Genomic DNA, 13,283 nt, shown 5'->3' with positions numbered 1-13,283 from the left:
AATGAAAGAGAGAGAGAGAGAGAGAGAAAGAAAGCGGATGATTCAGAAAGGAGTGAAACCGCCGCCGTCGCCGCCGCGAAGCATTGTGGAGATAAACGAGAGAGAGAGAGAGAGAGAGAAAGAGAGAGAAGAAAGAGGTGTTAAAATGAACAGCCGGAGGGAGGGGGGGAGTGGGGAGAGGGGGAGTGGGGAGAGGGGGAGAGGGGGAGAGGGGGGGGAGCGCCGCGAAAGGGAAAGTAACTCTCTCATTAGGGAGTCGCAACCAGGAAGTTGGGCTTCAGATATGGGGCAGAACCTCACGTTGCGCTTAAAAAAAACTAAAGGCGCGAGTGGTTTTTTTTTTAGGGGACACCCCCTCCCCCTCCCCCTCCCCCGCCGACAAAAATAATAATAATAATAATAATAATAATAATAATAATAATCCTTTGCATTTAGGTATAGCGCTTTTCACGCCGGGAGGACGTCCCAAAGCGCTTAAGATCCGCTAATGTTATTAATTTGTTGTTGTTGTTGTTGTTGTTATTATTATTATTATTTTTATTTTTATTATTATTAATAAATATTGCACCTGAAAGCGGGTGCGTTTGTGTTTGCGAACACCGCTTTTTGTTTTTAAAAAAAAAGTAACGCGCGCGCGGGTGGGGTTTTTTTTTGCCCCGGGGGGGCTCCTCCCCCCCCTCCCCCTCCCCCTCCCCTCCCACGCCCACGGAAAATCTGCCAATGTTATTAATTTGTTATTAATATTATTGTTATTATTATTGTTATTATTATTGTTATTATTATTGTTATTATTATTATTATTATTATTATTGTTATTATTATTGTTATTATTATTGTTATTATTATTGTTATTATTATTGTTATTATTATTGTTATTATTATTGTTATTATTATTGTTATTATTATTGTTATGAAGGCCACACACAAAAAAAAAACTCGCGGAGCACCAAAGTCTACTGTTTAGTGACGACGACGGCGATTATTAATTAGTGATATGGCGGTTATTAATTATTATTTTCAATAACAATCGTCGTCTAAGTAAGTGAACGGTAGACTTTTGCGTCCCGTGTGTTTTTTTTTGGGGGGGGGGGGCGAGCGAGCGAGAGAGAGAGAGAGAGAGAAAAGAAAGAAACGACAACAACAACAACAACAACAACAACAGGATTCCATTTATGAAGCGCCTTTCACGTCAGGAGGACGTCCCGAGAAAGAAAGAAAGAAAGAAAGAGAGAGAGAGAGAGAGAGAGAGAGAGAGAGCTCCGGGTTTCACTCGGCGGAGCCTTTGAGCCGCGTTTTCTGGGTTCGCTGCGAGGATTTACGTCGTTCGTTCATTGCTTCGGAGGACTCTGTGAATGATTTGCTCGCGGAATGCATCGCCCCACCCCACTCCACCTCCAAAACAACACCTACGCCACCCCCACCCCCACCCAAAAAACTGCCCCACCGTCACCGCCCGGAGATCTCGCGCCCCCCACCCCCCAAAATCCCATCGCCTCGCGCCCTCGCGCCCTCTCGCCCTCTCCCAGCCTTTCACGACCGTTCTCTCCGACCGTGCCTTCAGCTCCCCCTCTCGACTCTCTCCCCCCCCCCCTCGCTCCCTCGCTTCCCTCCCCCTCGCCCTGACCGTCTCCCCCCAATGCTCGGGTCCCGACCCGACTGCCCAGCGCCTCGGGACGTCCTCCCGACGTGAAAGGCGCTCAATAAATGGAATCTTGTTGTTGTTGTTGTTGTAGACGTTCGCCGGCTCTTTCGAGAGCGATCTATTCGGACGACGACGACAACAGCGTTTATGTACAGCGATGGGTTGGCGTCCTGGTGCACGTACCTGCCCCCCCCCCCCCACCCCACCCACCCACCCACACACTCACGCACACACACACACCTCTCCCCCACCCCCGCCGCGCCCTCGCCGACCCCCCGTTTACTTAGCGGGGTGCTCGGGGCGTGGTGAGGGGGTGGGGGCGGGGGCGGGGGGGAGGTTTAAATAAACACCCTCGACTGCAAATTGCCCGCGGCAGCGTCCGTCCCACAAGCAGTCATGGGTCGAGTGACCAAATTATTATGATTTCGGAAGGGAATATTACTCCCCGGAAAAGCGATCCGCCAACGGGAGAGAGGGAGAGAGGGAGAGGGGAGAGGGGTGGGTGTCGGTGGTGGGGGGTGGGGGGGGTGGAAAGTTTGCGGCAGGTGCGGGGAATTGGTGGGGCTTTCGCGGTAATGAGGGCACAGAGTCCAGACGTTATTACAGTGGTTTGCGCTGAACATTAAGCCGAGCGCACTTTGAGCTGCAATTTCTTCTGTCGAAACCTTTTGAAAGCAGAAGTGGGTTTCTGCGTAGCGCAGAGTTTCGGTCCCCGAAGAAGCGGTTCCCTTCCCCCTTCGCGCTCCGTCTCCCCTTCTTCCTCCCCCCCACCCCCACCCCCCGCCCGCCCGCCCGCCCGCCCTCCGCGGTCCACCTTAGCCCGAGGAGACAAAATAAAATTAAAATTAGAATCGGGCACTGGATGGATGCAAAGCCCCTCATTCCTTGTTCTCTCCCCCCCGACCCCCCACTCACCCCCACCCCTCGTCTTCAGTCTATCCCCCCCCCCCTCCAACCCCTACACCCCCTCTTTCCGGTAATCATCATGTTCCAGCGCAAATGCAATCAAACCGGCTGCCTCGTTCGCCCACAAAAACCACTCCCGACCGTCCCGGGTATTAATTAATAACAATTATCATGAATAATAATAATAATCCTCGCATTTGATAGTATTATTGTTAGGATAAGTGGTGTCAGTCTCAACCTGCTTGTTGCCCCCCCCCCCACACCCCTGCCTTCCCCCCCCCCCCGCCCAATCCCCCCCACCCCCCACACGCATTTCATTTCGTCTCGTTCCATTTCAATCAGCCAAAGAGAAACCGAGCGGCTGATCATTGCTCGATCTCCTCGACAAAAAAGCGCGGCCGTCGTCTCCGCGGAATATCACGGGCGCTGGAGGCAAATTAGCGCGGTGCCCATCGAGAGCCGGAGTAACACGCCTGAAGCCCCGAAAACACAGCGCTGGGCTGGGCTGGAGCTGGTGCACAAACCTGCCGGGGGGGGTTTGGGTAATGAATAGCCAACGTGCGGTTATCTTTGCCTCATCAGCGTAAAATCTCAAGCTGCCACCAACATTGAACTCGCTCGCCTCCACGCTCTGCTCGCTCGCAGACCTTTCCCTGACTGACCTCCCCCCACCCCCCACCGCCGTGTTTTCCGCTCACCAGCCCATCCTATCCGTCCACACGAGAGGCTGGTGGCAATCTGGAACTTTTTCTCTCTCTTTCTCTCTCTCTTTCTCTCTCTCTTTCTCTCTCCCGAAAGGCTGCGTGTCGTTGCTGGATCAATTGAAATTTTCGAGACTGAGATCGGTAGGTGTTTGTTGGGTCAGGGTATCGAGGGACACGGGGCAAAGGGGGGCAAACGGAGTTGAGGTACTCATCAGCCGTGATCTAAGGGAATGGCGGAACAGGCTCGAGGGGCTGAATGGCCTCCTCCTGTTCCCATAATAATAGTAATCCTTGCGTTCGATCGAGCGCCTCGTGGAGTCCTGTAACTCAGCGGTTAGAGCACTCGCTTTGCGAGCGAGAGACCTGAGTTCAGTTCCAGGCAGAGGGCGAAACCTTGGGCAAGTTTCCTTACTCCACACAGAGCCTAATAATAATTCCTCCAAAACCAAAAACAATAATAAATTGGTCATTTTCAATCTACGACTGTTTGTGGGACATTGCTGTGCGCAATTGGCTGCCGCGTTCGCCCACAAACATACAGTCAATTCACTTTACAGTGTATTCTGTGAAGCGCTTTGGGACGTCGAGAAGACGTGAAAAGCGCTATATCAAATGCGAGGATTATTACTGTTATTATCACGTCTCAAAGCGCTTCACGGGATGTGCTGTAAAGTGACTTGACTGTGTATTCTGTGGACGTTAGTCCCGTGTTCCTGTGCGCACAAGGCTGGAGCCGGGAAGGTAAGAAGAAAGGGGGAGATAGAGGCACCTTTGTGACGGGGGGTAAATGGGGGTGGGTTCATTTGCTCTGGTCGGCCGTTGGTTGGGAGATAACTGCAGAACCAGACAGGCAGTGGGTGGGGGGGAGGGGGTTAGAAAAGTCCAGCAAATCATTGATTAATTGATTGATTGGTTGGTTGATTGATTGATTCATTCCTTCATTCGTCTATCCCAAGGGAACTGGGGGTCGGTGTTCAAAGAGAGGAATGTTGGGGGGGAGGGATTTATCGAATGTATTACGTGTTCACTGACCATTAATGTCCCCGTGTCTCCAGGTGGTGAGGAGCAGCAGCGTTGGCCGGTGAAGACTGAGGACACTGTCAATCCCCTCCTTCTCTGTTTCCCCCTTCACCCCCCAGCCCCCACCCTCCCCCCTCCCGCTCTCTCCGTGCCGTCGCCCCGAGGAACGCGAGCTCAGAGTCCCGCGCCATGCTCCTCGCCTCCCGGGCCGTTTTTTTAACGGCGGGCGCCCTGGCGACCAGGACCGCGTGCCGACCGACCTCCCCGGTCGGAGCCGGGCTGTCGGGGCGGGTGCTGGGGGCCACCTTGACCCTCCGGCAGCGTCGCGACCTGAGCGCCGCGGCCCCCGCCGGGTACGACTACGTGATCGTGGGGGGGGGCTCGGCCGGCTGCGTGCTGGCTAACCGCCTGACGGAGGGGACGGGGGCCACGGTGCTGTTGTTGGAAGCCGGGCCCAAGGACACGGTGCTGGGCAGCAAACGCCTCCTGTGGAAGATCCACATGCCGGCCGCCCTGATCTACAACCTGTGCGACGACAAGTACAACTGGTATTACCACACCACCCCCCAGCGGCACATGGGAGACCGGGTCTTGTACTGGCCTCGGGGGAGGGTGTGGGGGGGCTCCTCGTCCCTCAACGCCATGGTGTACATCCGGGGACATGCCGAGGACTACAACCGCTGGGCGGCCCAGGGCGCCAGCGGCTGGGACTACGAGCACTGCCTACCCTACTTCAGGAAGGCTCAGAACCACGAGCTGGGGGCGAACCCCTACCGGGGGGGGGATGGACCCCTGCACGTGTCCCGAGCCAAGACGCAGCACATCCTTCACCAGACCTTCCTGGACGCAGCACAGCAAGCCGGGTATCCCTTCACCGAGGACATGAATGGCTTCCAGCAGGAGGGGGTCGGTTGGATGGACATGACCATTCACCGAGGTACTCGGGCTGGGTTAGGCCGGGCCTGGGATGGGTTGGGTTGTGTTGGGCTGTGGAAAATAGGCTCCAAAAATGGTTACGCGCCTCACTGAGCCAGTACGGATCCTTGGTGTCTCCTGTCACCCGCAACTGTCCTTTCTACCCTATGACCCGCTCTGCCTCCACCCATCTCTGCAACATCACCCCCGCCACTCCCCCCACCAGAACTCCGCTCCTGCCTCTCCCCTCGGGCCGTCGAAGTCCTCGTCCACGCGTTCATCACATCCAGGCTCGACTACGCCAACTCCCTGCTTGTCAGCCTTCCCAACTCTTCCCTCCACAAACTGCAGATCATCCAGAACTTTGCAGCTCGTGTCCTTTCCCTCACCAGGCTCTGTGACCCTATCAACCCCCACTCTCGCCCGACTCCACTGGTTCCCCAGCTCCTTTCGCCTCATCCCCTCGCTTGCCTCCATCAAGGCCCGTCTCAAGACCTTCCTCTTCGACCGCACCCTCCTATCCCTGCCCCACCCGCCGTCCACCCCTCCTGATCCCAACCCCCCAGCTCGGGCCCAAATCCCTGACTGTCTAGGGCCTTGGGAGGTTCTTCCCGACGCTGCGTAAATGTAATTTCTTGTTTTTGTTTCATTCTCATCTGGTAGCCCATCCACAGACGCTGAAGCACAAAACCCTTGCGTCAGTGTACTTGTGTAACCATCGCATTTGAATGTTCCCTTTTGAATATATGCAAATTGAGTGCTTTGTTTGGTTTCCAACCAGCACCGCGGACAAATGTCAGATTTTCAGGATAACGCCTGATCTGTATCTCCATTCCAAATATCCACCCACATCCTCATTATCACTGTGTTCCCACCTAACCCCCCCCCCCCCCCCCCCCGCGCCTAAATCAATCAGCGCTGAAGGTCTGACTTGACAGTATCCGCTCAATACTCAACAACTCGATACTCCGCCAGTAAAAAGCGCTTTTGAGCCCATTCGCTACAAATGTTTTATTAATAATACTATCAAACATCTCCATCGTGCGACTTACCAGGACGGTAGAATGCGAACGAGGTGGACCTTGTTCTTTCTCCGTCGAACAATTCTTAACACTAATTCCTCACGTTTGGGCGTCAAGCCTTTCATGTCGGGAGGACGTCTCAAAGTGCATCGCAGGATTTTAGGGTGAAGTGTCGTGACTAATTTTATCTGGGGGAAGGGGAACTTTTAAACGGTTTCCTCCGTTCCCCTCAAGCCCCGCGCACCACCCCCCCACCCGGCGTTACTAATGAAAAAACTCTCGGCATTTTTCAGGTAAAAGATGGAGCGCAGCGAGTGCGTACTTGCGCCCAGCGTTGACACGCCCCAATCTGTCAACGGAGGTGCAGGCGTTCGTGACCCGCATCCTGTTTGAGGGCACCAAAGCCGTGGGCATCGAGTACACCCAGGGTGGCGAGAAGAAAAAGGTAGGTACACGACGCATTTCCCCCAACGCTTGCCAGACAACACCCTCAATCGCAGGCTGTGGCACTTTAGCTGGTTAGACTCCAGCAGTTACCCCACACCCTCCTCCACCACCCCCCAAGCCCCAATTGCACCCTCTGGGCTCCCCCCAAGCCTTGGCTCTTACCAACCTGACTTTCAGCATGTGTCCCTCCAGGGTGAGAGAGAGAGAGCGCATTCCATTACAACAATCTTATCTCTGGGATTTCTTTGTGTGGGTTGGGTACATGGAAATCTCAGCTTGGTTTGGAGACTCTTAAGCAACGCTGACGGGTTCCCACATGTGTCAGACAGGCTGTTGTTCTAGTGCAATGCCCTGGGGCTGTTGAGATGTCCTTCGGATGAGACACGAGGTCCCTCCCGGCTGATAAAGCTTCCCAGTTGAGAATCGGGAAAAGTGGAGGGGTTCAGGGATGGAGTCCAGAGGGTTGGGGGTGGGGAGGGGCAGATAGGCTGAAGGTCCGACTGCCGATAGTGGAGTGGGCAGGGCTCAGTTTCTCCCTTGATCCTGGACGAAAAATATCCTCCCAACCTCGACCCCAATCCAAACTTGGTCATTGTCTCAGGAACAGTTTGGTAGGACTGAGGTTACTGATCGCAATCCAGCGAATGACAACTCACTGGAAGGGGTCAGTGTGTCCATGTGTATATGTGCCCCCTTCTCCCCCTCCCCTCCCCCAACCCTTATTGGGCCCTGAGATGGGACTGAGTTCTGGGTGGTGGTGTGAGTGGACTTTGTACACACGGAGCTGAACTGGGTGGGGTGGGTGTGGGGTCTTATTGGCCGCCAGGTCTACGCTCACAAGGAGGTGATCCTGAGCGGAGGAGCCATCAACAGCCCACAGCTTCTGATGTTATCGGGGGTCGGGAACGCAGACGACCTCAAGCAGCACGGGATACCTGTGGTCTCCCACCTCCCCGGTAATGGAACACACGCTCCCCGCGGCAGGAAAGCACGTGTGCGCGTGGGCGCCGGGCTGACATTGTGAGATTGCTTCGTCGATAAAGTCCCCACCCTCAACCCAACACCACCAGCACAGGGCCATAAGGTCTTGGGATCGATCCACGCTGAGTTTGCTCATCCCATCTGAGGACAGCATTCAGGGCTGGGTGGTGGGTGGGCGGGGGAAGGGAGGGAGGGGTAATTGGCCCTTTTAGAAGGTGTGAGACCGCAGTTGGACCTGGCTGTGATTTTGCGCTACGTACGAGTGTTCGGAGTCCCGTAGCTCAGTGGTTAGGGCACTCACTTCGCAAGCGAGAGGACCTGGGTTCAATTCCCAGGCCGAGGGAAATCTCAGGCAGTTTCCTTACAGAGGTTACCTAGCAGCTTACTGTTTACCCAGCAGTAAGTAGGAACTCAGTTGCTAATCGATTGGCAAATCGCTTTCCGGGGGTAATAATCCCTTCAAAAAAAAGAATGAATAATAATAATAATTTGGCCACTCAATCCACGACTGTTTGCGGGGACACTGCTGTGCGCAATTGGCTGCCGCGTTTCACCCCACAACATACGCAGGCAATTCACTTTATAGCATATCCTGCGAAGCGCTTTGAGAACATCTCAACGGTGCGATGAGGCGCTATTTCAAATGCAAGGATTATTATAATTATTCTCTGTTCTCTAGGGGTGGGTCAGAACCTTCAGGATCACTTAGAGCTCTACGTACAACAGGGCAGCACCCAACCCATCACTTTATATCAGTCCCAGCAACCTCTCAACATGGTCAAGATCGGTCTGGAGTGGTTTCTGAAATTCACAGGTACGACTCCTGGTGGGGGAGGGATGGGGAGAGTGGGGTGGGGGTGGGGGGGGGCGGTGGAAACAGTCAGAGGGAAATGTCACAGCTTTAACCGGTCGTTAACAGATTGCCGTCAGCATGCTCTGCTAAATAACCAGTCACTCAGTCTCTCGCCTCTACTGCTCAGGGGCGAGTTGGTCCCAATGGTTCAGGCTCACAGTTGAGGCTGACTCCCCAGCACTGGGCTGTGAGCAGAGGGGAGAGGGGACGGGAACACCACCACCACCAACAACAAACTGCATTTACACAACGCCTTTCACGTCGGGAGGACGTCCCAAGGCGCTGGACAGCTTCGGGTTGGGATCAGAGAGGGGCGGAGGGAGTGGAGGGGGGAAGATGACCGAAGGCACAGTCGAAAAGGAAGGTCTTGAAACAAACATGGAAGGAATTCCCGGGCCATTCCTGACGTTGTGTTGAAATGACTTGATTGATTGATTGGTTGGTTGGTTGATTGATTGATTTTTTTTCCGCCTTTGGTCTTTTCAGGAGAGGGAGCGACTGCTCACTTGGAGACCGGAGGATTCATCAGAAGTCGCCCTGGAGTAACCCATCCTGATATCCAGTTCCACTTCTTACCCTCGCAGGTCATAGACCATGGGAGGGTGGCACCAAATGCAGAAGCTTATCAGGTGACTTCCTTGTAATAATAAGCCTTGCATTTGATGTAGTGCCTTGTCGCATCGTTGAGACGTCTTAAAGTGCTTCACAGAATATACTGTAAAGTGGATTTTTGTGGGCAAAACACTGCGGCCGGTTGCACACAGCAATGTCCCACAAACAACGGTGGATTGAGTGACCCCCAATTTTTTCTTTTTGAGGGATCATTATCCCCGGAAAGCGATCCGCCAATCGACTTAAGAGAAGGGAATTTCTCTCTCCCGGTGTCCTGGCCGACAATCCCCCGGGTAAATCGGTCCTTCGCTTCACGGCGGCCTGTGGGACGTCGCTGTGGGCTGCGCACAAACAGACTGCCTCGTTTCACCTACAAAATACACAGTCCCAGCCGTTCCCTTTGAGACGTCTCGACGATATAAAGGTGCTCTGTTCAATGCAAGAGTTGTTACATTGCATTAGTTTTCTCAGCTACAACAACAACAACCAAATTACATTTACAGAGGGCCTTTCACGTCGGGAGGACTTCCCAAGGAGCTGGACAGTCAGGGGGTCAGGACCCGAGCATGGGGGAGGGGTGGGGTAGGGGTGAGGGAAGGCAGAGAGGGGGGAGGGCGACTGAAGGCACGATCGAAAAGGAGGGGCTTGAGACCGGCCTTGAAGGAGGCGAGGGAGGAAACGAGGCGAAGGGACCGTGGGATGGAGTTCCAGAGTGTGGGCCAGAGAGGCTAAAAGCCCGGCCACCAATGGAAGGGAGGGTCGGGCGGGAGACATGGAGCAGCCGGAGCTCAACGGAGGGAGCGGGCAGGTTGGTAGGGAGTCAGCAGGTCAGAGAGGTAGGAGGGGGCAAGGCCATGGATGGCCTTGAAAGTGAGGACGAGGATCTTGAACCCAATCCTCTGAGGGATGGGGAGCCAGTGGAGTCGGGCGAGGGTGGGAGTGATGGGGTCGGGCGAGGGTGGGAGTGATGGGGTCACGGAGCCTGGTGCGTGAGAGCACACGAGCTGCAGTTTTGGATGACCTGCAGCTTGTGAAGGGAAGAGTTGGGAAGGCCGATGAGGAGGGAGCTTCCATCGTCGAGCCTTGATGCGACGAATGTGTGGGTGAGGGTTTCAGCAGCCCGAGGGGTGGCCCACAACAACAGAGGCCAGGCGGCTCTTCTCTGAAGCAGGAAAAGCATCAATGAGTCCACAAGTGGAGGAATTAGTGTTTCCTCTTGACACTAGCTGTCAGATATGGTTTAGGTTTCCAGGTTCCACCAGGTTCCCTTGTGGTGTTCAGACCAGCCACGTGTGGCACATTTGCCACTGTGAACAGCGCAAGAGGAAGTTACGATGCAGATTTCGACTCTTGACGAGAGAATGTAGCACCCGTTCCAATCTGTGGCTAAGCAGTCAGTCGAAACAGCGTGACTTGTCACATCATTCGAGTCTCGATTTCTTTTTCTCTCTCTCTCTCTCCAGTCACGTACTTTGTCCCCAGTTGATCGATTGTATGTTTCCAACCCGAAGGAAAACATTTTTTTTGGTCTCTTGGTTGAAATGCAGGTCTTTTCATTTCCGCCCGCAAAAATACGCAGCCAGTCAATCCACTTTACAGTGTACCTTGTGAAGCGCTTTGAGACGTCTCAACGACCTGATAAGGCGCTATGTCAAATGCAATATTATTATTACTATCACGTCGGTGAACGGTTTTGGTGTCGGTGAAGGGAGTTTGTTGGTTTTATTGGCAAAAGTTGACTGTGAACTAAACGGTGATGCTTGAACCTCCTCACCCTCAGGTCCACGTTGGCTCAATGAGACCCACCAGTGTGGGGTGGATGAAGCTGAAGAGTGCAGATCCCAAGGACCATCCAATCCTCGAACCAAACTACCTCGCCACAGGTCAGCTCCAATCTGTATCCAGCCGCAAGTAACTTTGGGTCTAATCTTCCCAAGGCCGCACCACTGGCTCTTAGGAACATGTTCCCGTTCCGCCATTCTATTAGATCCCGTCTGATCTGTACCGCGACTCCAATTACCCGCCTATGCCCCTTATCCCTTGATACCCTGAACTGACAAACATCATCTTCTCACCCCTGGTCCAGAGAAACTATCATCACAACCGTTAACAATCGTACCTTGTTCTTGCAGCCGCTCATCTCACAGCGCTTTCAGCTTATCGGGGTCATTGATTTTTCTTAAAATGGGCTCCGACAAAGCCTTTGTTTGCCAACCACAGTGACCGTGAACGTTGCTGGGTGCACCCTGGCTGCCTCGTTCACCTACAAACACAGTCGCTTAACACGTGCCGGCAATTACCTGTGAAGCACTTTGAGGACAATGCGGTGGCTGTACTGAGCTCAGCTGGATTAAATTTTTTGCCTCGTTTTTCCCTTTCCTCCCCCCTCTCCCCCATTCCCCCCGCCCACCCCCCCTCCACGCTAGTCTGGTCCCACGGGGTCTGGCAAACTAAACAAAACTTGTAGTGGTTAGCGCGCTCGGTTCGCAAGCGAGAGGACCCGGGTTCGATTCCCCAGGCGTCCGGGCGAACCTTTAGGCAAGTTTCCTTACTCCACACACAGTCTCGTTTACTTAGTGGTAAGTAGGAACCCGGTTGTTAGTCTATTGGCGTAATAATCCTCCCCCCCCCCCACCCCACCAAAATGTGGTCACTCAATCCACGACAGTTTGCGAGACTCCGCTGTGCGCAGTTGGCTGCCGCGTTTCGCTCACAAAACACACAGTCACTCCACTTTACAGTATGTTGCGCGAAGCGCTTTGAGACAACGTGATAAGGCGCCGTATCAAAGACGGGGATTATTATTGTTATTATGTTATTACTACCGTTAATAATACATTTTTAAAAATCGTCTCGCGGCCGCAGAGATTGACGTTTGGGAGTTGAGGGAGTCCGTCAAGCTCACCAGGGAGATCTTCCTGCAGAAAGCCTTCGACCAGTTCCGAGGTCCCGAGGTGACCCCTGGGAAGAGCGTGCAGACGGACGAGGAGATCGACCGCTTTGTGAAGGAGAAAGCGGACAGCGCCTACCACCCCTCCTGCACGTGCAAGATGGGGCAGTCCAATGACCCCTTGGCTGTGGTGGACCCCGAGACCCGGGTTTTCGGGCTGGAGAACCTGCGCGTGGTGGACGCCTCCATCATGCCCAGCTTGCCCAGCGGCAACCTCAACGCCCCCACCATAATGATCGCCGAAAAGGCCGCCGACATCATCAAGGGGCTCCCCTCCCTCTGCGCCCAGGGGATCCCCGTCTACAAACCCCAAAGCCTGGACACCCAGCGGTAAAACCAGACCCGGAGACAGGCCACCGACCCGCACCGCACAAGAAGGAGTCTCGTTGTAAGGACGTCCAGCATGTTGGGGGCGGAGGGGAAAGGGGGTAGAAGGGTGGGGAAGAAGGGGGGGGGGGTGGGGTGGGAAGAGAAGTGTCAGCCAGAGTTCTGAGATGGAGGGGGAAAAATTTGGACCCGGCTTTGCACTCGATCATCATTCCGCAGTCAGGAAGGGAGGAAGGTTTTGAAATGGGTTCAACGTCACTTTTCTTTTAGGCTGTAGATGACAGCGACACGACTTTTACACAGCGTCCTTCAGGCGGGTTGGGTAGGGTTGGGTAGGGTAGCGTCCTGGAGTGCTTGACAGTGGCGGTGAGCCAGGGGGTGAGGGAGGGGGTGGGGTGGGGGAGGTGCCGTAAGTCACGATCAAAAAAAAAAAAAAGGTCTCCGGATGAAGATGAAGACGAGACGCTCGATAATTCACAATGCGTCTCGTCGCCGGTTACCGGTTACCGGTTACAGTTGATTGCTTTCTTTTAACTTTTGAAACGAGTCGTGCTTCCCTTCGGGCTGGTTTTAAAGGCGTATTTTAAGAGGATGATTTATTTTGCCGTTGACAATGTTTTAATCTTGTTTCGTGCGCGTAAAAAAAAAAAAAGAGAAAAAAAAAAATGTAAAATCCGATCGGCGAATATTTGGCAAACCGATGCCAATGCTTAGTTTATTGAACAGGAATCCTGTAGCTCAGTGGTTAGAGCGCTCGTCTCTCAAGCGAGAGGACCTGGGTTCGATTCCCAGGCAGGACAGGGCGCGATGTTGGGCAAGTTTCCTTACCCCACACACGCCTCTGTTTACTCAGCGGTGAGTAGGGACCCGGTTGTTAGTCGATTGGTGGATCGCTTTCCGGAGG

General features: G+C 54.0%; 1 protein-coding gene across 1 annotated transcript; it reads left to right on the top strand.

The window, feature by feature from the left end:
• Positions 1-4,461: 4,461 nt before the first annotated feature.
• chdh (choline dehydrogenase) lies at positions 4,462-12,769 on the top strand. The gene is made up of 7 exons (XM_007903403.2): positions 4,462-5,209; positions 6,503-6,654; positions 7,465-7,612; positions 8,317-8,451; positions 8,977-9,119; positions 10,883-10,985; positions 11,968-12,769. Exons 1-7 carry the CDS (start codon positions 4,462-4,464, stop codon positions 12,384-12,386), a joined length of 1,848 nt encoding a protein of 615 aa, XP_007901594.1. The 3' UTR covers positions 12,387-12,769.
• The last annotated feature ends 514 nt before the right edge of the window (positions 12,770-13,283 follow it).

The sequence above is a fragment of the Callorhinchus milii genome, unplaced genomic scaffold (genome assembly GCF_018977255.1).
Source record: "Callorhinchus milii isolate IMCB2004 unplaced genomic scaffold, IMCB_Cmil_1.0 Scaffold12, whole genome shotgun sequence".
NCBI classification, from domain to species: Eukaryota; Metazoa; Chordata; class Chondrichthyes; order Chimaeriformes; family Callorhinchidae; genus Callorhinchus; species Callorhinchus milii.
Note: the sequence above shows the minus strand (reverse complement) of the source record. Positions and strands in the feature narration are given on the sequence as shown.

Bases quoted from the DNA above. Each gene is read 5' to 3' on its own strand.
- chdh (XM_007903403.2), top strand. From the start codon at position 4,462: ATGCTCCTCGCCTCCCGGGCCGTTTTTTTAACGGCGGGCGCCCTGGCG. The intron at 5,210-6,502 runs GTACTCGGGCTG...GGCATTTTTCAG, and splicing joins GGACATGACCATTCACCGAG to GTAAAAGATGGAGCGCAGCG. The intron at 7,613-8,316 runs GTAATGGAACAC...TCTGTTCTCTAG, and splicing joins TGTGGTCTCCCACCTCCCCG to GGGTGGGTCAGAACCTTCAG.